The sequence below is a fragment of the Aquila chrysaetos genome, chromosome 5 (assembly GCF_900496995.4).
Source record: "Aquila chrysaetos chrysaetos chromosome 5, bAquChr1.4, whole genome shotgun sequence".
Classification (NCBI taxonomy): domain Eukaryota; kingdom Metazoa; phylum Chordata; class Aves; order Accipitriformes; family Accipitridae; genus Aquila; species Aquila chrysaetos.
The window spans coordinates 44,722,273-44,746,275 of record NC_044008.1 but is presented as its reverse complement, the minus strand read 5'-3'; the positions used below and the strand labels follow the sequence as shown (position 1 = coordinate 44,746,275).

The window sequence follows — 24,003 nt, the reverse complement described above, 5'->3', positions numbered from 1 at the left end:
TCTGTTTTCCTAATCAAAGCAAATAGCAGTTATGGTGATTTTGAATATGCATACTGACCTCCCAGTCTAAATCACATCTTTGGGAATTTTGCTTAACAATATGAAATAGCAAGCATTTGCCTCGGCTTCTTTAAATAAACTAGCTAACAAAAAGCAGTTCATCCTGATGTGTCACTATGATAAGAAGTAGCAAATGAAAGCATCAGTGTTTGTCACTTTTACAGCTTATTGCTCTGATTAAAAAAAAAAAAAATAGTCGCTTGTCCTGAATTTGCAGAACGTATAGATAGTGGACTCACTACTGTTTGCACAATAGCCTAACTTAATATGCAGATGGCCAGTGTTTTAATAGGTTAACCTTTTTTAGATTATTATCATTTTAAATAGCTTACATGATAAAAGTATGACCATTTGTAGCAGTGGAACAAGATAATTCACTTTTCTATCATTGAGCTACACAGACCGGAAAACAGAGTTTTCAGCTATTTCCGGATTCAGATCTAACACTTGGTTCCAGGCAGTAGAGCAGTTTTACTTACTTTGCAACGCTCTGTTAAAACCTCTTCCCAGTACCTTTTTTCCTCAAAACTGACAGGATCAGCTTTTGGTATGCATCAAGTGAATGACCTCTCCCTTTGTTCCACTGTGACAGCATGTCTGCAGCTCTATTACTTTTTCAGATCCTATGTCAAAAGGAGTGTATGAAATATAGCTCTTCATCAGTCTCCTTACTGAAGATCAAATTTCAATTGCATAATAAACATGGACTCTGCATGACATAATGGAGCCTTCATGCATGATACGGCTAAACTGAAACTGAAAAAAAGTAAGATACATCATTATCTGCCCTTGTCTGGACATAGAGGAAACTTCTCTCAGAAAATAAGGAAACTGCATAAATAATCCAAAAATCAACGGGAAAAAAGTTTTCAAAAGACTTAAAAGTCAAAACATTATCTTTTTAATCCTTAAGATGATTTCCAGTTAACACATGGAATTTTTACAATAATAGCTCCTGTCCTATGCAGAACGGCAGGCTATGTGAGGGGACCACAACAGTCCATTTTGGATGGGATATCAATGAAATATTAACAATATCAAAATTAAGTTTTATGCAGCATTTAAAGGCTTTTGAAGCAGAAACAAATAACTGCTTTCAGCCTAGAAGGTTTTATTAAAAGGCCCCCAGCTTCAAAATCAATAGCTACTTTAACTCCTTAATTTATACCTGTAACCACAGAAAATTTCTATATATAGTACTTCAGTTTCAGAACATCTAAGAATTTGCTGCTTATACCACCTTCAGATTTTTAGGTACTCAAACTCCTTAGCAGCTACAGTAATGTATCCCACAAGTCTGTATGACTTGACAAATAATTTTGATAAACACATAAACAACATATAGCATGCTAATAATTTTAAGATCACCTGGCTGCTTAAGATTATACATACTCTTAGGTCTAACATCACTTTAGTCCATCACTCATGTATTTCCTAAAAAGAATTAGTAAAAATATAAGGTTTTTTTCTTCCTACTGGTTCTATGTGAAAAAAACATATGCAGCTCAACATCAATCTTTTCTTCATTTATAATAGCTGCCTAGCTACCCTCGCTTCAGCCATTTAGCAATCCTGTTACAAAACAGCTGCTACTAGTGAAAAAGGTCCAAACTAGCAGCATTCACAGACCACTGGGAATACAGAGCATTTTAGGGAGATGTTTCTACAACTCACAGTCAACACCCTCTGATTCATTTCACTTGCTTTTTTTCAAGACCCTACCTTAAAGCCTCTAATCAGGATTATGCTTCTAAAGCCTCAGTGACAGAAAGTCTGGCTTTCTCTGGATTTTCCCATGGAGAACTTCCTGTTCCTCTAGACCAATCCACCCCTCCTAAAACATTTTTTTTTCCATCTTTTATTGTTGCTGAATCCGATTCAAAAGGGGCCCATCTGCTCCAGCTACATCATCAGGAGAGTTCTGTGCTTTCACACAGCTGCTGAGGTTTCTGTCCCCATGCAGAAGCTGGAATTGCTCCACTCCCCCCCCCCCCCCCCACAGAAATGATGTAAAGGAGCTGATGGATCCAAAAAACTTTTGCATGATCATTTCTATATTATTTCTGTAAGGTAAACTCTCCTTTTCTCACATTTTGTGGGGTCTTAATTTGTTCCCTTAATAAAATGCACCATAAAACTTGACAGCGCAGTTTTCCAATGGAAAGAAAAAAAAAAATCCTATCAAACACACTAATCTTACTATAAATTCCATGAAGCAGTTCAAAAAGCCTAGAGGGGTGATTGTTTCTATTAAAGTCTACCGACTGCTGCAGCAGTTTCTTCAGGACGTTTAACATTTCCTTAGAATTTAAGTGACTTAACGTCCATTAAATCCTGTAAAGACTGAAAAGCAACTACCTGCAAGTATGCTTTAGAAGATCACATAAAACAAAAACTAAATTGAAAATTACATTTAACAGTATGCATGCCATTGTTAACCTGTGCTCTGAAAATGGATTCTGACAATTTAGATGCACCAGCTTGACCTGAATGCAAGTAGACTGTATATTCCAAAATGCCTATGACCACCTGACTCCTGCTACTCATTCAAGGCTATTTTCAGGGCATAGAAATTTAAAAAAAAAAAAAAAATGTATTTGCATCTCTACTTTGCCAGAGAGTCTTGTCCAGGTAAATTTTAAAAATAAACTTAATTTTGAGCCATAGAAACCCTTGCAAGCAGTTTTCTTTGGTTATGAACATTTCTTTTTTATAAATGTGCTTAAGTAAAAGAAGATCAATTTGAATTAAGTAAAAGAATGCACAAAGGTTCTGGATTGTTTTAGTTAAGATACAATGGAACTATAATAATAAGTTTAAATGGCACGACCTTCTTCCTGCATATAAACACTAGCCATGGGAATCACCTGGACTTGCTAACAGTTCCTAAATTCAATTTCTGGGCAGAAGCTGGTAAGGTGTTTACAGTGGAATTTATTGTACTATGGAATGTGGTTTTTTTCTACCCATTCACAGCTGATTTTGGGGGGCAAGTTGTGTCTCATCTCTTCACGCGGCATTAAGCAGTAGTCTTTTCTTTGCACTCAGTACTTATTTACAGTACCTGTGAAGGGCAAAAGTGAAGAATTTATTTTTATTGGTAACAAATATGAAATTTTCACACAGTCACAGAAATTAATTACAACTGAACAGTAGTCATCAGTTTCCTTACCAAATTTACTGCATGCATTTTAGCTCATTTGACCTTGACAAACGTCAAAAATTAGTAATTCAGTAATCAAGAAACAAAAAAAATTGTATTATTAACATGTTTTAACAGAACAAAAATAAAGCTTAAGTGAATATACCTCGAATTCATATCTTACCCATAATAATTCACACAAACTAATACAAAATAAATTAATGAAAAACACTTGAAGTCAAGTTTGGGCCATTTGTTCAGTTGAGAATTAGGCTCATTAAATGCTGATATACTGAGCACTGTGATGGCACTGGGTGTGAAAAAGTATTCTATAACCTCACAAGTTAAACAATAATAATAATAAGTCTTCATCAAGTTCAGGGTGTAAAAATAATTTATTTGCTTTTGCTCATAAAAAAATCAGCTACTATTCTTGATTTTTTTTTAAACAGCAGCAAACAGTCAAAAACGTGACAATTAAAAAGCATTCAATAAAAAATAAGGCAAGCAGAGTGTAAATTTGTTCCTTAAAAATCAATGCTGTAGCACTACAGAAGCAAGGGTAGCAGAAAAAAAATAAACAAGAACTTAGTAAAACATGACAATCACCAAGTTACTTCTATTCTATGTCATCACTTTAGCCAAGGAAGCATTGTTAAAGCAGTATCCAAGTAAACCTTTATTTCAAAACTATCAAGAGTAAATTAAGATTTAAAGGCATCCCTTTGAGGGGTGTGTGTGCGTGGATGGGGTGAGTGAAGTATGCCATAGTGATGGTAATTTTATATCCTATTGTTTCAAGTCTGTAAAACATCATAGACTACTGAAACCAAAATCTTGCAAGACAACAAGCCTTGACTCTACTGTTTTTGATCAGTGATACGCTGTAAGCAGAGTTTCATGTAGGAATTTTTATTGCGTATTTCTATCACTGCATCTCTGACAAGCTCAATGAACATTTGAGGCCAGAGCTTCTGCAAAGACTCATTTTTCATATTGATGTCAGCTGCTTCCTTCACTAAGTTCTCGACGTATGTCTGGCAAAATGTTTTTCTTTCCTTGATTTCCTGCATGGGAGAACCATTACACATTGTATAAGACAAAGGAAGAAAAGGTTAAATAAGAGCAAACAAAAAACAACCACAAAAATTTAATGAATTAAAGAACATAGCGATTAGCAGGCAAAAGAGGCCATTGCACACTTCCTCCTGTTGGTTTTAAGTTGCGTGGCCCAAGGTATAAGTCAAGCTTTTATGAGTGCAGCCACAGAATCTTACTCTATTCATAATATTCATATTATATTCATTCATTAATTTATCTGAAATCTACTTTTAAATAGTCAGGCAAATATCTTTTAACAGCATTATGATTTTTGTTGTCTTCTGGCATAGCAGTGAAAATTTACAGAAATTATTAGGCACCAGACTACTTTCCTTCCTTCTCTCCCTTTCCAGCTTTTCATGATTATAGCAGAATAGTTGGAAAGTACATGTTGGAAAGTACTTGTTCATCTACCTGCCCTAACAAGAACTAAGCATATTGTCACAGGAAAATATGCCAGTATGCAGCCTTTCCACAGGTTACCTGATGGACTCTGACAACTGCATGGTTCCTAACATGTACTACATTAGATACTGAAGGAACCTGAACCTTTAAAAAATAATAAAAAATATTGCACTTTGTGCAACTACTAGCTCCACATTTTAGTCACTCAAGCCATATTAATCCCCGTTTCTATAAAATGCCATAATAAACTTCGAACAGTAAGTTATATTAGTGCTAAATATCTAACTAGTTTGATTTATGGCACTGTTAAAAATGTTAGGTCATGCTTCAGGCCATCAAAACAGAAGTTTTCTTAAATGGGTGATAAAGCAGAGAAAATACTTTCCAGTTGTTTCATCTAAAAAACCAAATTATTAATCAGTGACTCAGACTGTCATCTTCAGCGATAAACTTATTCAATCACATTTATTACTTTAGTTTACTGCTGATGGGCAACTGGCATCAGTCTTTTTTGCCTATCTTACTCTTGTGACATCCTGTAATATCTGCTGTCACATACATAACGCTGTTACAAAGGACAAGGTGTAAATTTCTGCACTGGGAAGAGAAAACAACGTATATATTTAGTGCACTGTACAAATGCCAAGCTGATTTTATTAAAGCGCTTGTTCCATGGTAAAGGACAAGAGGAATGCTTCACTGTCTTACTCTATGCCATTCAAAGTTTTAAGAGCTACTATCACAGCTTTTGAAACAAAAAAGTTTTTTTAATTTCATCTCTCCACACATGCAGTCACTGTCTCTTTTTTATGCTGTGGATCTGAGATAACAAAACCTCAATGCAATAACTGAATTCAAAAAGCAAGTAACGGGACACATGTGGGAAGCAGGGTGCATACTGCTCAGAAAGGAGATTGTGGCTGAAAGAAGCATGTTCTCCCTGGGAACAATTTTCCTCTGCTCAAGCAAAAGAGTTAGCAGATCAGAAATGCAAACTAAAACAAGCATGACTGATGCACTTGTCTGAAACAAGCCAGCTTGCAATTTTATTAATAATTAAACCTAATACATTTCCTGTATATTTATTTTCCTGTAGCTCATTTAAAAGCTACAAAACAGCTCTTTATTACTCCAGCCTGTGTTATCTCAAATCTTGCCTGAAGGTGTTCTTCACCAATTCATTTTGGGATATACTTTCTGACTTTCTAATTCCATTAGAAAATCCTAAGGTGCAATACACATTTTTCTTTGTAAAAAACTGTGCACACTTCTTATATTTTACTAATGCAGGTACATTTCATTATGAACATAAGGCTTGTAGGTGAGAATATATTTCTGAGACTGTGGCACTGTTCAGGAACCACTTCACTAAAGACAGAAATTGACAATTATCCAGTATTCTGGCAAAGATCAGACAGCTGAAATATTTGATCATATGTGTATATATGGTAAGCAGTGATATTTTAAGATCACCATTCTCAATAGCACAACTGAAACTTGATATATAGACAAATTCCATGAGTAGTAGCCTAAGGTTATATAATAGAGGATGAAAGTATTTTGTAATGATATACGTACCTCAAGCTTTTCCATATGAAAGTCCTTTGTCATGTAATTCAATGTTGCTCGAGTTGTGCTTTCCCCTCCACTTCTGTTATCACTACTTTCCTCACTCCCAATCCCAGATTTCTTTCCCTTTCCCTCCAGCAGATAATGGAATTGCTTCCTCCTGTGAAAAGATGATAGAGATTTACAGTTTTAATTATTGGAAACTTTTTTAAAGTGCAGATGTTTCTAGTGATTGTGATTTTTTTTTTCTTTTCTCCCTTTGAACAGATACTATGTGAACTTTCAAGTTTATTGCATCCTCAAGTTACTCAAAATATATACGACCCTCTGTTAATTTGCTTCTATACAACTGACTTTTTGACATGTATCACATAGCATCTCCTAAATAGGAAGTCTTGCAGCTTAAACTTATTAAGTACATATCACAGAAGACTAAAAATATTTTAAGCACCTTTTTTCTTATAGCACCAACTCTTAAATCTGTTGACTGTTACAGTCACTCACTATAAAATACCCACTAAAAATAGACAGTCTTCATTGTGAAAGTCCATAAATCTTCACCAATACCAGTAAAATTGGAGAATTAAACAAGCAGTACATTTGTGTGGATGTGCCTTTTAATCTTAGTCAGCAGACTTCATACTTCTGTGAAAATCTCTGGCTACATGAATCAGGAGATGCTAATATTTCTGCAATAAGCAGAGAACTTACCTTCTGTAAGATGTTTTTTGTGAAATTTTTATCTTTTCACCTAGAAAGAATTTACCATGACAGTGTGCAACAGAATTAAACATACATTCTGGACAAATTCCAGTTCCGTTCATTCTATTTTACCTAGGTTCTCCAATTAATGAAAGCATGCGATAATGTGGCAGCTCAGAAGATGCTACGTATGCCAGAATGCCAAAAAGCCTTTCTGCCATTACAATATCGTTTCCAGTAACCTGTGAAGCAAGGGGGAAAATGGGAAGAAAAAAGAAAAAAGAAAAGTTAAGTTTCAAAACTAGCACATTGATATTTCATTATATATGTACATTGAGAATTAACTGAAATTTGTTACACAGAACACTGCATACAGGTCTGTTCCAGGCATATCTTCAAAACGTAGATTTGCTTTTACTGGCACCTTAAGTGTACTTTAAAAGAAACCAAATGAGGTACTGGTGCTTGTTTTATTTCCTGTAATTCTGGAAACTTTAATGTATACGCATGCTACCCTGTGCTTCACGATAGTCTTCATGAAAAGAATTTTATAACAATTTCTTACATTGAGTATCTGAAGGCCAGACATGTTAATTCTGCTCCATACTGCATGCACTTACAGAAGGTCTACTGGAAAATTTTTGATCAAGTTATGTTAGAGAAATGAAAAGATTCTGGGCACCCACATGTGAAAAGAGAAGTTATGGTCTCTTGTTTTGGCAGCATCACAGAGAAGGCTTAATAGAAACAGAGGCTTTAGAGAGGAGAAAAAAAAGGGGGAAGAAAAAAAAAAAAAAGAGAGACTATGTTCTCCGCATTTTTCAACCGCCCAAAATAAGTGTTCCTCCATTATACTTCTCTAAATATCATCCATACAGTTGTGTCAACACTAAGTTACAGATGTCTCTTTAATTTTCAATAGTTGAAAAGTTTTCAAGATTAATTTTACACATTTCAATTTTGTATAAAGAAGGTGGAAGGAGTTTATTTTTTGGTGGTGATTGTTGTTTTTTGTTTGTCTTGGCTCGTAACCTCTGGAGACCATGGCCTGTGTTTCTCCTGCCCTGATGGCCAGACTGTGAACTGACTTCAACTGCCAGAAGTTTGTTGGCACAGTTTCCAGACTCCTGGCTTTCCAGTGACTGCAGAAGAAATCTTTATGATCATCTAAATCTGACCTGGATAACACAGGACAATGAAACTCACTCAATGACTACTTAACTTCTAGATCAAATTTAATTTCCGTTCATCTTATAACATATTTTTGGAAAGCAACCCATTATTAAATAAACTTCAATACTCACAATAGTTACTAAGTACTTCCAGGCAATTTTTGTGTTCTGTATTATTCAAACGTGTGAGTAAACTGGAATTTTGATCCAAATTAACCTAGTTTTACTATATTCTTGTTTAATGTTTATAGACTATACAATCTACCCTTGCCTAAATTACACTGCAACAGCATAATGCAGGGAGAAATTCACCAGCAAAAACATAGATCAGGAAATTAGAAATGTAAAGTCAATTCCATTTTCAGTGTTTAGATTTGCTCATTTTCACTTCAATAAGTTTTATTTAGTAGCCTAAGAGTAGATGACCTTGCTAAACAATCTGTTAACAGAAGCAAGGTCTAAAACAAAGAGCGCAGAAGGCAGCTAGGGAAACAAAGACCACTGCAGGCAGAAGTGCCTGCTGGAAAAATAAGTGATTTTAATTTATTTATTTATGTTAAGAGAAGCATAAGGACCAGGTCAACAGAGCCAGCAATGCTGAATACACTCTCTAGTGCACAGAAACTCGTGTTCTCTATCTTACTCCAGTACCTTGTTTGCTCCATTAATCACAAAAAGATTATAACACTAATATCACATAAATTTAAGTCTATTATGCCTGCTACTTGGCAAGTACAGAAAACAGGCACCAATTCAGTAAACGTGATGCATCTGTTATATTGTATGCCATACCACTTGGTATAAAGCATTTTGTAGAGTTTAGTAACTTCAGACCTTGACAACTCTTAATCTGAGATCAGTATCACTGGGAAAAACTTCAAGTAGTGTATCTCAATGAAAAGAATTTGCTTCTTCACAGTTAGTAAATGTAGCCGTGTGACAAGGGAACAAAATCATTGGTAGGGGGAGACTAAGTCTCAGCTTCTAGCCTGGAACACAAGTGGAATGGAAGAGAGAGGCTGGGGGGAAAAAAAAAAAAAAAGTATAAGGAAGCTTTTAAGTTTAAAAGTGTTAGAGTTATGCAATTTATTTAGTTAATTCAGTTAGTATATTTTGCTTTTACTCCCCAATTATATGTACCTTAGAGCTGGCAACAGAGTAGTCTTCACAAACATTGCACACAAACGGTAATCAGAATAGCAGAATATGCACATTTCCCTTTCCATCATCTGAAACTATTATTTAGGGCTGATCTAAGGTCTGAGAGCACACTTCAGGGGTTTGTATTCTTCACATTGAAACAGGATTTTCTTTTATGGATTTTAAAAGAAAAGGTAATATACATTTGCAAAGCTGGATACCATGACTTCTGCTGTAGACTAATGAAAAACAGCAATCAGAGTTCATCTCTTTCTTCTGCTTGGCTGTGACACTTTTCAAATGATTAATGACACTAGGAAAAAATTTCTGTGTGCACATCTTCATATAGTGTGGTCTGGCTGAAAAAGTTTGTTGGGGACAAAAATGTTCTTCAGTCATATGTATTTAAGATTTGATATATGTCATACATAAAAAGCATGCTGTGCTACATGTAAATCCATTTACTAAACCCATCCCCAAGCACTATTAAATTCAAAGTTTCCCTTCAAAGACTGAATTTGCTGACTTTGAGATAGTAGCAAAAGGTCTGCTTAAATAGTTGTGGGTTTTTTTAAATCAACTTTGATAGGCATTTTTGGTAAATTCAATGTTATTTTAAAGTTCTTGTGGGATTACTACCACTTTTTTTTTTTTTTCTTTTCAAGATACTGTGCTGTTGGAGAGAGTCATATTTGCCTTCATCTTTTCTCATCCTTTCCCTGATAGTTAATTCAGGTAAGCTCTTTAACCCACTCCTGCTCTTCCATGCAACTAATGCATGTTTTACAGAACTAAAACCAAGTAAAACACAACATTCATGCTATGGCTGTATCAGATAACAAGTATCTAATCCAAAAGATATGATGATGATGACCAAATTAAAATACCAGATCTACACACTAAAGCTATGTATTATTTTTGCTCTAATTAACTTCCACAACACCACTTAAACTTATTTAGCATTTAAATTGAATACACATTAAAACACTGTTGCATCATAACTATTCTCACTCCCTTTATGATCAAAGCCCAAGTATAAAATAAACATTTTATATGCTTGAATAAATTTACTTTCAACTGATGTAAAGGGGAATACAAAGTACAAGGAATAGCAATATTAGTGTCTTAATTTTCTATTTATTTAAACATAAAATACACACCCAACAAAAAAAACCACACTAACAATCTTGTACATAGCAAGCAGGAGGAAAAAAAAAAAAATCTATATGACAGACTTTTTCCTGTGATAGGCTTAAAGAAGATAATATGATTTTAGCTGTATTGTGTAACACTGGAAAAAATAAATAATAACATACTGTAAACTACTAAGTAGTCTGTCAAATGCACATTTTTGCACAAGTATTCAGTGTCAGCATTGTGATCATTTTGAACATAATGAAGTGCTTCTTAAAATCAAATAAAATTGTGCAGTTTAAAAAAATTTTTTTTAGGGGTTTTTTTTTTTTGGTTGTTTTTTGGGGGGTTTTCTTTTTTTGGGGTTTGTTTGTTTGTTTGTTTTTGTTTTTTTTTTTTAGAAACACATGCAGCAATAATAAAAATAATTCCCTTCAGGTAAATCCCAACCACTCAGATATAGATATGGACTGTCATTTGCAATCGCAAACATCTGAGACAATACAACATTTTTATGGCAACTAAGAATCTTATCACCTTTGTTAATTATAACATAGTACAGCTAGACTTAACAAATTCACAACACAAGAAATACATGGTGAAGTTGTCTTAAAATTCCCAGCCCCCAATACTGAAAGGACACAAACAAGGTTCTGCTCGTTTTATTAGCAGTTCATCTGCTTTTTTAAAAATAATGCTAATTTACCTTGTAAGACCAACAGTAGGAAGGAAGCAACACTATCCTACCTTTACTCCATTTATCTTCTGTAGATTAAAATGGTTCAGTCTAAACAGAACATAGTATTTCCACAAAGAAAAGTTGACAACCGGATTTCCCTGAGGATCAACTGTCAACTGTTCAATGCGATGCATCTGGGCTAATGCATTGAATTGCTGCAGCGTCACAAGATTTGTCTCCTTAAACTTCAGGTGCTTAAAAAAAAAAGTCAAACCACAATAAATTAAATAAGGAAACAATAAAGAGTGAACACAATGATTGCTGTTCTGTGCCACTGAAACACTTCTCAAACTCAAATAAACAGTCTTTAGGTTGGATGAAGCAACTGAGCTCACTTCATTTGAGGTTTTCGTGGCAAAACATACGAATTGGTGTATTACATATATTTAGAAATGTCAACATTACAAGCCCCCAAGTAATTTATAAACCCTTTAGTAACAGCACTAATATTTTCAATGTTTCAAAAAGCAGTGATACTACTTGAACGATGTTTAATTCTGCAAGTAAAGCAACTGCAACATCCACACACAAAAATAAGTACAATATATGTTTTTAAATATTCTGCTTTTTTTGTCCACGGCAGGCTGGCATTAAGTCATATCCTGCTCTTTCTTTGAACCATGCCCTACACTAGCGCTCCTATAAGCATGATATATTTGGCTACATGGTAGCATTACTGAGGGAAGGGGAAGGAGGAAAAATTGATGGTGAAGATAAAAATTTAGTTGAGATTCTGCTACCCCTCCCCCCAAGAATTTCTCCCCCAACAACAAAACAATTGCTTCATTGAGATAGATAACTTTGTCTTAAGTTCCCCACGAACTCAATTAAACCATTAATTTCTGTTATACTCAAAACCTTAATAAGAATCAGGAAGTTCAAGAGGCATATCATCTGAGTAACAAGTTGCTTTATATATGTTATCACTATTTTACTATTTGCTTCAAAACAACTCATTTGAATGTCCAAGAAAAAAAAAACAGAAAAAAAAGTAGTGCTAAAGGGACATCTCACTTATGTTGTTTTCCTTCATCAAGAACTGAGGAATTCCAAGAGCTGTACTGATTTAGCTAGCTATTCCCTTTGAATTTTACCTCTCTCTTTTTATCCTATCAGCTATTTGATCTTTGAACTCACAACACAAATGAAGGTCTCCTGATACCATGAATCCATAACAGTACTACAGAAGAGCAATACTGTATTTACACATCAGTTTTCCAACTTAAAAGTAGTCAGCTAGGTCAAAGGAATGAAGAGAAATAATAACCAGTCTGAAAAGAAAACACCATCCTGTGTGAGAATGTAAATTTAAGTCTTGATTTTTAGGAAGTTTCAGGTTAAAGTTGGCATTATAGGGTAACACCAAGCAAATATGTAATTCAAAACCTACCTATTTATATGAAAGCACTCAAGGGAACTATACCAAATTAAGGTTCTATTAGAGAATACATATTCCATAGCTGTTCACACAGCTGAAATCTGAGGCATTCTTACCACAGAATTAGGAAATTTTATCTTCAGTTTTGTTAATGCTTGAACAATTTCATCAAATTCTATGAACATAAAGGAGACTGTGACAATAATTCCAGCTGTTTGAACACTCCAGTTTCGATCCAGGCACTCCAGTGCTCCAGCACCATACAAGCAAAGAGTGTCTCCTTCCACTTCCACTAAATGAGACTCAAGAACAGACAAGCCTTGTACTGCACTGCTCAATATTGTATCAAGAGACCTGTGGAGGAAATAAAAAAGCAGTGATATAAATGAGATTATTTTGAGGTAGTAACATCATTCTATTGAATGATAGTCCTTTCATTTATCAAAACCCAGCTGTCAAATATGATTGCATTTCTCAGCATTCATTCATTTGCAGTAACTAATCTGGTTCAAAAACATTAAGGGCTGGAAAATTCCCTTTCCATCAAGTAACATTGCAAATGTTCTACTTCTTTGGCAGAAAGGCTCTGGGTGTATTTGAGTTGGATAGGGGCAGGGGGAAAATATTAAATAAATAAAGAAATCATTCATTTAATAATCTGCTTAAAAATTTTAACTCAGAATGGTAATATATTTCGTGTTGCTTTAGATATGTAAAAACAATTTCAAACAGTCTATTATTAAAGCAAAGTCACCTTCACATTCTGTTTTCTACATGAAATGTAAAAGTTATGTCATGAGTCATCACTTTAAGAACAGACAGTTGTTAAAACCAATCCAGGATAATGCTATTCACAGTACTGAACTGTTATTTTTGTTCTTGAACAAGAGTACTACTCCTTCCTCAAACCCATATGTCCCATTATCGGATCAGGATATCAGGATTCATTATTCTGCTCAGAGATGAGAATAATCTTAAGGATTAAACAAGGATAATAAGCCATAACTAATAGGGATGAATAAGCATTTCTTTAACATAATGGGATCTTTCCAAGTCACAAGAGCGATTTTAAAATTAAGCAATAAATCCAGGTATTTTCAACTCTCATCTCTCTGCACCTTACTTCCAACATGATACACTCAACTGACTGGACCTGAAGTGCACAGAGAATTCAAGATGAGCACAAATCACAGGTTTAGAAAGTTGTGTAATGATTGTTACTATTTTATTCTTTACTACCTTCCTAGTATTTTTAATCTATTTTGCTTTTTTGACTACTAGTGATCACTCGACTGATATTTTCTTGACAAAAATCAACCAACTCTAAACTTTCACTCTTGGCTGGAAATATTGAGAGTTCATCACTTCAAATGTGAAACTGTACTTACTAATTATGCTGAATTTCACCTGCCATTTTATTGCTTAGTCACTCATCTTGAAAATATCTTCTGAAATTCTTCACCATTATACAACACAGTAGTAGATCAATGTCAATCTTAACTTAGAGGGGATTAAAGAACAATAAGGCTTCAAGGCAAAAAAAGGCAGTGATATCTACAGCTTCTTAATTCGAAAGCACATGGCCACATCTTCATTAATCCATTTAAACCAATATAAATTAGTGATAAAGATCACTATCACACTTTCATTTCTCTAACCAGTCATAAAAAAGAAAAATTCCAACTCTATGTCTCCAGTTCAGAAAACTAAATGCACTGTAATTTGCATAAGAGAACTATAATATATGCAAATAAAGCACATGGTTTATTTTGTTAACATCTCAGGGAGGCTGAAATTTGATATTTCATTAAAGTAACCACTTTGATTTCTACAACATATTCTACAAATCTTAAACTACATAAACTTTCACAAGAACATGGAAACAGATTTTATGCATTATATTTTACTACTGTAGATTTGACAAAAGAATCCTAACATTGTGGTCAGGAAACTACAAGGAATAAACCAACTTTAGTCACTGTATCCAGCATAAGCAGAGATAGAATTACACCAAGATCTTTCCTACAACTGCATGGAAAAAGTCTTAATGTTACTTAAAAGCATGATTTCTCAAGCAATGAGAACCTGTTCATTTACAGGATGATGCTCAAGCTACCATAGTTACATTGACTTGGTTACAGGGGATGATTACTAACACTGAATTAAATTGTGAAGAAACCACAAAGGCAAGAAAGCAGTGGCTAAACATAGGTTCAGGGGAAAGCTTTGGAAGCACAAGAAGAGAAAGGATTATAGCAATTTAAAAATGCTAAGAAAAAAATGTTTCAAAAGATGCAGCACTCTACTGCATATAAAAACCAAGTCTAGCCAATACTAGACTGAAACTCCAACGGGTTCTGTTTGTGAGAGGCAAAGACTTCTTGCCTGTACCTGATATTTCCAGTGTTGATCAGGCACAGCAAGAAGCTATACTTACTACTGAATTCATGCAGCCTATTTTTTCAGGCTTTTGCCTGAGGTAGCCAGGTTGAAAGTGTGCTAGTCTGGTTTTAGCCAATCTAAGGCACACATTGCTCATTAAATTCTGCATTTGGTTTTTAAATTATATAGAATGCCAGATGGCCACCTTTTAGATATAAATAAGCAAGCCACAAAGTGCACCACAAAAATAATTAGTTATATTTTAAACCAACAATGCAAAAATTATCTTTGTTCTATTCCTAAGATAATTTTTCCTAAGTCAAAGAACTGCTATTGTTAAAATAGCATGGGTATGAAAGGTGTCCAATAAAAGATGCTGCTGTTCAAACTAAGAACATGAATTCAACACTCAGTTTATGAAAGGTCTTGATACACAAAGAGGTTACAAACATTTGTAATGCTCATACATCCTCATTTTGTTCATTTCAACTGAAGGCAACAATCTAAGCTGTCAAGGAAATGAACAGCCTTAAGAAGGCTCAAGAATTCATATTTAACATTTCTTGCAGACATGAAGACCTCCCTTATTTCGCAAAAATCACATAATAATTTAGCTTGCACAGTCAATGAGTTGCTGTTATATTACTTATTTAATATATATTACTTATTACTAATGGCCAACAGGTTTAATCACAAAGTAAAATATCTTTTCAGGATTAATTTGGATATGTTACTTTTGATAATGAACTACAGTGAGATGTCAGAAGTGAGAAGTAGTAACCTGGAATATAAGACATGAACAAGAAGTATTTCCCAATAAAATACCTGCTTTCTTCAGGAAATACATATGCAGCACTGCCATTGATCTGACAGGGCTCGTTATCTTTATCTTGGTTTAAAGAAGCCACAAGAGCTATTCGATTCTGCTGTATCTCCCACTGACGAGCAATATTACAAATCGTTAACCGTTTCTTTTCCTGAAACAAGATATAAAAGTCATAATAAGTTATGACAGTGCAGTATCAACATACTTGTTTGTTCTGAAAGAAATGTGCTGTTTAGTCAAAACATATTAAACGTTTTAAATTGAAGAAGTGATAGTAATGGTTGGTGGTTATGCATTAAAATCAGTGCATCATTCTAGTGCTATTTTGCATAACTGCCAGCAAACAAATGATTTCACAAAATTTGCAGTAATAGAAACAAGAAAAGTAACATAATACGTCCACAACTTGTGAAAGAATAAAGTTAAATTATTTAGTTTAGATAACCACAGAAGTGTAATTTTGAGAGTCTGGAGCTGCTTGTAATACTTCTCCCACAAAACAGGGTAGACTGCTTGGACTTTCTTCCATGCTGCTAGAGTGACGCTAGCACTTAAGCTAAAACAGTAACACAACTGCTGTAAGTCTTAGTAGTAATTGCAACATACTCTGCATGGGGGAAAAAGGTTATCTTCTGAAAAATGTAAAAAGTCCATTTAATAAAAACAGAAAATGAAATTACCTGTGTGATAGACACAAGGACTACGATAGATCTAAGTTAAAAAAACTATTACAAAATATTTGAAGTAGTTTTTATATTCTAGACAGGTCTTGCCAATGAACCACTATTTCAAAAGTCTATTAAGTACTTGTTCTTGTACAGTCATGCAAATTGTGTCAATTACCTACAATTATATATGGAGATTATTATTCTATTGTATCATATAGAGATATATGGTTTAATACATCTAATTTAACATACTTTAAAAGGTTAAACAACAAGGTGCTTTGTAAGAGTTTATGGCCTGGCAACTGAACTCTCATCAAATGGAAACTGCACAACATAAATAATATCAAAGGGTAAATTCATTCTTAGTTTCACTTCATTTGGTTTTTCTGAACCAGATCTCATTCTCTGGAAGTCAGCCATCTCACTGTCAAGACTACCCTCAATGAAACTCAAACAGCGACTTAAAATTTCTGAGAAGTAAGTATTACAGAGGAGCTTTGCATAAAATAAATTTACATCCACAAAACATGGAGAAAATGAAACCATGATCTTCTAAGAATCCTTTAATTTCTCTCATATACTTCAGAACATCACTATTGGAACTTGAATACAGACAAACATCCTGATATTTTGGAATGGACGGGGGAAAAGGCAAACCCAAATTTGCCCTATATAGTATAAAAAGCAGTTCATAGGCAGCCTGTGTATTTGTCACTAATTTTACCCATAAACAGGGGAAGGGTAAAAGGTGCATACTCTTTGGATGTACTAATGAATATTCTACTTCAATGCTATGAAATTTTGAATTGAAACAGCAATTACTTCTTAGTTTCAAGTTGCAATCATCTCAAATTGGGTCCAAAAGGATCTCAGGCAAGGTAAATCCCTGTTAACAATTATCTCCTTAGAGCATAAGCTAACCACCTTTATCAATTTCTTACCAGTGTTAAAAGCCTGTCTAATATTATAATTTTAAATATCATTACATTAGTTCCTCTATCCTTTAGAATATTTTGTTGGGCTGATTAAGTTACAAGAAAACAACACAATATTGATTAGGATTTAGAAGGCTATACCAAAAATCCTGAAGGCTAGAAAGGCTTTATTTGTTTTGAAATTGAACATTTACATTTCTGTTTTAAGAGAGACTCTATGGCTGGGGACAAAAAATCAACACAAAACACCAAGTTTTATTATAGCCCCTTTTTTCAAATAGGGGGAAAAAAAAAAGCTAGTTTATTTCATGTGCCTAAGGAGAAAGGCAGGGGACCAGGGTAAACCTAATTTTACAATTTGAAATTAACACTTTTGATACATTAAGTTTGACCTATACTCATTATGCTCCTAGGTTTAATCTATAAAAGTAACATGTAACTGTTACCATCATGTTTTTACATAATTCCTTTCACAGTGGGGGAGTTAGGGACATCACCGCAACATAGTTCACTAAGAATGTTCCTCACAGTACTCAGTGTTGGAGATGTGAAGTGTAAAGCACTAGAAATGAATATTTCTTTGAATGACAGAAAATAGTAGATCAACAAAAAAACCAAGCATTTCATCATCTGTGACTGCTAATTTGTGGAACCTAGGTATTACCTTAAGAATAAAGAACAACTGCATATAAATGTTTCACTGTAAAACATTTAATACCTACAAGCAAATCCCTCATGCTGCAGCTATTAGAGTAAACACCATGATCTGTTTCAATGACTGATAATGCAGATAGATCTACTAGACTTTAAATGTTGATAAAAATTATGTCCATAATTGTCTATAACGGACACTGAAAGTACATGGAAACTACTTTAAAAGTTTTCCTCTTCTGAAAGTTTTTCCATTTTAAAGAGCTCAAAACTCTATTTCACATTCAATTTGCCCAGCATATTATGGTGTTAATCTCGTTAGACAACACTAAGCGCCCAACATTTACAGACTTCAGTGAGGACTGGGCTCCATGTCACAGAAGGTAGGGGAAGTTGAAATAGTCAGCATTCTCTTCCAATCACATTTACAAAATTCTGTTTGTTCTGCAGGGTGAGGGTCTCCTCATAACCTCAACTACTGTAGAGCTCTACTGCTTTGTTAGCCCTCAGCTGTGGGCTGCTGGATTCCTACAGAGCTTTGAAAACTTCCAAGAATTCATTTTACAAAAAGCAAATTTTAGAAGTATGAAGATTCTGCTACCAATAACTACTTCTTGTTCCAGTAAATAGTAAGTTCAGCCTCTATTCTCAAACTTTCTCAGAGGAGTGAGTGTTAAGCAATAAAAAAAATAGTCTGGAAAAAGAGAGATGAAGAAGCCATGCTGTTAGGGTAGACAAGTATCAGCAAGGGAAAAACAAGAGATGTCATTGCTGAAATTAACTTCTTTGATGCAGGAATACAGGAAAACAGCAACTGTTTGCTACTGAATGAGTGCTTATAATTTCATTTACACTGTGTATAGTTTAAGAAGTTTTGGAGGAAAGTGACAGCAACAAAAACTGCAGAATATAATTCTCTAAATATTTTCTTCAGATTTAACTATGAAGAAAAACCTGTAGTTCGCAACTTTTTTCACTGGACATTGTATCTATGAGCAGATATGTTCCTTTCAATTCAAATGTGTGGAACAGGGAAAAAGAAACCAGAATCGTAACACAGAACATATTTACAAAGGAAAGATATAAAAAAATCACTGAATCATGCAAAAGATATTGGTATTTGGCTCTTATGCCACTTAGCTACTTGATGGTAATAAAGACACCTTGATTAAATTACAAAATCTACACTTTAATGTTGAAGTCTACGTAATAATGGCATTATACATTAAAAATGTATTTTTTCCTTCTAAGGGAAGTTTCCATTAGCTAAATGCACTGAGAAATCTCGGCCATCAAGACAAGCAATCCCTCTGCTCCAAGGAAACATTACATCAATGGTTAAGAACATGAACTACAAATAAACACCTACTTTTTTTCCAGTCCAAAGACACAGGTAGCTTTTCAACAGCATAAAATAACACCATATGTGAATATTATTTACTAACTCCCATTTCTTTATGTTACTAAGAACTGACACCAAAACTTCAAACCTGAAGAGACTTTAAACACATCAGTATGTTACTGGGGGGGGGAAGCCAAACTACAACACTTTAAAAAAAAACCAACAACAACAAAAAAAAACAACCTGTATCTAAGACTTTTTTGATATATTGTTGTTGGTTTTTTTAAACAGAAAATCAAAATATACATGGATACAAATATACAGGAAATCAAAGTATATTCTTAGGCACTAGACATGGAATTCTTCCCCCCCTTCATATATTTAGGTTCTTGGGTTTGTTTTTGCTTATATACTTAGAACGTCTTTTAATATACTGTTAACATTCTGTTTGTGTCTATTTTTCAGAGCTGTATACATTTGCTACACCTCTTACAGCCTCCTGCAACTACTTTCAGTCTAATCCCCTTCATGAAATATTTTACCTAGGCAACTTAACAATACGGATACATGAAAATTGTTTGTTTGTTTGACTACCAAATTGAAAGAGCTTTTTGTATAACCATTACTAGATGACAAAGAGTTTTAGGCACTTTTTTCTCCAAAGAAAAATGATTTGGAGACAAATGGCAATATTCACACAACAAATGGAATGCAGACACTCTTTGATCCTTGAACTTTGGTCTCCTATTAGCAACATAGGTCATTTACTCACCAGCTCCATAAGAGTATTCTGGAGTGCACCTCAGTCTCCCCTGTTAGAGCTATTCCATCTCATGTATATAAGCATTAACCAGGCCAGGTGGTCTGGCAGATAAGTGTTCTTCTGAAAAAGAAGACAGCTGGAGTAGAGCTCCTGCGCTGATGACTGCTCAACTCTTTCCACGAAAAGGAACAACTTCAACAGGAAAGAATTAAGGAAAAACTACTTCAGAACACCCTGCATGGCAGCAGTCAGAGCACTCACCTGAAATGGGGGAGACCAAGTTCAAAGAATTTGAAATCACTGAAAAGTCCTTTACTTTACTCTGGATTTACTTTACCTCTGACTCACGAAAATGAAGTTTGCCCTCCTTTTACATATATGACACTCATGTATTCAGTATAACTTGCATAGTTCACTGAAGAGAGTTTCAATTGTGGAGTGCACTGTTTAAGCTATAAAAAAAAGTTTAAAGACATAGAGGTATATGGGGATATGCAAGAACTACAGCAAAAAATATTAGGATATAGATTATTGCTGTAAACTGGTTTACAGTAGGCTTAGAATAGCCATAGAAAATACCTTAAGCAAGGTCTGTTTATGGCTTTCACGCTTCCTTTCTTCCTCTTTCCTTGCTGCAACAGATGCCATACGTCTTTCTTCTTCCTGGATGAAAAAAAGAAAAACTTCATAAAAGGAGGAATTAATCAGGTTCGGAAAAGTATTACTGATAAATTATTAATATATTTTTGTGTTAGTATTTGAAATGTAAATTTTAATACAATTTTAGGATTTTTAACATTTTAATGTTTCTAAATATTATTAAAAACCGTAAAATTGGTAATTATAAATAAATCGAGAAATACAGAAAAAACAGATACCTACTCAGATACAAATACTGAAGATAAAGCTATTTAAAACTAGTATTTGTAAAGGTCTTTGAAAAAGTATAAAGCATATGGTGAGTATGACAGTGAAAAAGAACATTTAAAAATATAACCGTGCATTATATATTCCTATCTTTTTAGTGTTTTTTGTAATTAGTAATTTTTTTGTAAGAAAAGACAGAGTGAATGAGCTTAATTCTATTTATGCTCAAATCATAATCTAAGATTGATTTTTATCATTCTAAACTGTTCCAGGGGCTTACTTTTCTCAATCAGCAACAGAACTTGAGAAGAAAAGATTATTTTCAAAGTTAACTATAGTACATTAACATTGTTTCTCATCAATATTATTACCTATTCAAGAAGAAGTTTCAAGAAGAAAGCCACTGATTCCTAAATAATGAAAGTCATGTAAGTGAAGATGCTTAATTTTCCTGGTACATCATTTAATACTGCAGTACACCCATATTAGGTTGAATACTCCCTGTTTACAGAAGTCTAAACATTCTCACAGCACAGTATTTTTAGAACATATATTTTCCAAGTAACAAAAGAAATGTTCACTATGAAGTAAAAAGTGTAGAGTCCTTCCAACACAAATATTTGGGAATCATACTTTAACTTATTTTGATTTACTTCACATGCCATTTGGGTGTTTCTATTAAAGTGTCTTCCCAGAACATACGGAAAGCGTTTTGATTTCCCTCAAAATAGAAAGCTCCTGTCCTAACCTGTTCAGTTTCACTTTCCATAAAGTTATATGTTAAGAATATTAACAAACAAAAATGAACAGAAAACATCATCAACCATGAAGACATATTGGTATGTAAAAATTTCTATATAAATAAAACATGCTATGTTTAGAGCACTGCAAGAACCCCTAAGCACATGGGTGAATGCTGACTGGAAAGTAAAATACAACAGGAACTTCACACTTTGCATTGCTATTACATTTTTAAGAAAATAATTTCCAAAGCATAAGTAGTTAGGTTCATATAGCAAACTTACTCTTATTTGTGTACAGCCCCCCTGAAACCCATGGATTTTGACATCCATGTTTTGTTGGCAGCCTCCTCAGCTACTGGGCTTTTCAGTTTTTCCTAACCAGGGTATTACCAAGGGACTGGCATCATAGAATTACAGAATTATCCAGGTTAGAAGAGACCTCAAAAGGTCACTAGTCCACGTTAAAGCAAGATCAACAATAAATAATTAAATAAAGCCACACACAGATACAGGCAGCCTTCTAGATCCCAATACAACAAAATGCCACACAATGAAACCCAATACCTGGATGGGAGGGTTCAGAGTGAGGCTGTGAAAATCATGAAATAAACCCCATACAGGTAATATGCCACAAATATGAATCTATAATTAATAATGCAAAAGAAAAACGTACTGTTCCTCAAGATACAATTCAAAATGTTAAGAACTACAAACATTATTCTCATGACTGCTGCTTATCCCAATTACGTGTCACAGCATACTAAGTTTGTGTTTACTTCAAAAAACATGAAGTCAAAATAAAGTATGAATACTAGCAAACTACATTAGTGATATCCTTCTACAGAAAGTGGGTTAGATGTGTTTTGGATTTTTTTTTTAATTTTCTAATTAAATCTCTTCATTTGGCCTTGCATTTATGCTTTTTAACTTGGCTTCCTAAAGAAACAAGCTTTTTACAATTTTGGTGTCTTAGTCTTCTCTAATGACTTTTCAACACATTGAACATATTAAATAACCTAAAGTATGTTTAGAAGTATCAAATTAATTTTTTTTTTGTTCCCTAGAAGCTTGATTATATAAAATTGATATGTAGAAAGAAATGTAAACTAGTTTTCCCACCAAGGGAGAGGAAGCAGAAATTATCCATTCTATTTGGCAGAGAACAGCTGGCCAGTCATCAGACTCAACTCCAAACTCAGGTACTGTTGTGTTTTGCACTGGGGAAGGCGAGAATTAGAGAACAAAATGACACTAATCTATATGAAATTAGCCTTCATTAATTTTATTCCTTTCAAAACAGCTTACTTTTTTTTTTTCAAGCTTTAACACAAACATCCACAAAGTTCCCTAACTGAGTTTTCTCTCAGCTTCCACAAATGTCTCTTCTTACTCTATCTTCCTTCTCAAAGCCTTCCCTTAATCCAGTTCAAATGCGTACTTCATGACACTGTCTTCCATACATGAGGGTCTACTGCCCTCATTCAAGTCAGTCCAGTACTTTCCCTGCCAACACCGTCTCGATACAAAGAATGAAATGAACTAATGCAAATTACATTCTAAAAAGAGGCTTATTAACTGAATAAGACTTTTTTTTTTTTGATCAAGAGTTTATCCTAATTACAGACATTTAAAAAATACTTTTTCTTTTACAAAAGAAATTGCTCAGCCTAAACAGAAAATATATCCTAGTTTTACTCAGTATTCATAAAGGCAGAATGATAGAGAAAACATCTGAATAAAGATCAAGGGCCAAATTTACTTTTTATGGAAATCAAATCCGTATACATTGCTTGATTAATCTTACACAACACATGCAATCAATCTTGAAATAGACAACACCCCCCCCCCAAAACCCCAGAAAACCCACAAAGTTATAAAACAAAGGCCTTAATAACTTTGCCACAATTCATTTTTACTATTACCCCTTCTTCTTTTAGCTCCAGCTCTTTTGAAATTCTTTCTATCTCCCTTATTCTTTGTTTCCCCTCATTATTCTGCTGCTATTGTCCATAACTTTGTTTCATCTTTAAACCAAACTTTGCTGGGCAAGGAGGGGGATGCTTTTCCAGAAGGTTGAAGTGCTAGATCATTACAGAAGAACTTGGATGTCCTCTTGTATATTGAAATCTCCTCCATTTATTAGTTTAAAAACTTACTAAATGGCGAAGGAGCCATCAGAGAGAGAGAAAGAGAGGAATATACTTCCTAAAGAAGCATAAAGCTCACTTTCTGCAATGAGATTTTGAGGCTGCAGGTTTACATTCTCAGTGTGAAGCAACAGTAG

At 34.2% G+C, this 24,003-nt stretch overlaps 1 protein-coding gene across 5 annotated transcripts in view; it reads right to left on the bottom strand.

Moving 5' to 3' along the window:
• Positions 1 to 945: 945 nt before the first annotated feature.
• LRRC49 (leucine rich repeat containing 49) overlaps positions 946 to 24,003 on the bottom strand; it is a 55,526-nt gene continuing 32,468 nt past the window's right edge. For all 5 annotated transcript variants that reach the window (XM_030013806.2, XM_030013808.2, XM_030013809.2 and 2 more), the window contains 7 exons: positions 20,689 to 20,772; positions 15,750 to 15,901; positions 12,659 to 12,896; positions 11,173 to 11,358; positions 7,112 to 7,221; positions 6,287 to 6,437; positions 946 to 4,269 (listed from right to left, as the gene is read on the bottom strand). In XM_030013806.2, the coding sequence (XP_029869666.1) occupies positions 4,063 to 4,269; positions 6,287 to 6,437; positions 7,112 to 7,221; positions 11,173 to 11,358; positions 12,659 to 12,896; positions 15,750 to 15,901; positions 20,689 to 20,772 (1,128 nt within the window). In that variant the 3' untranslated portion in view covers positions 946 to 4,062. The remainder of the gene's footprint in view (positions 4,270 to 6,286; positions 6,438 to 7,111; positions 7,222 to 11,172; positions 11,359 to 12,658; positions 12,897 to 15,749; positions 15,902 to 20,688; positions 20,773 to 24,003) is intronic.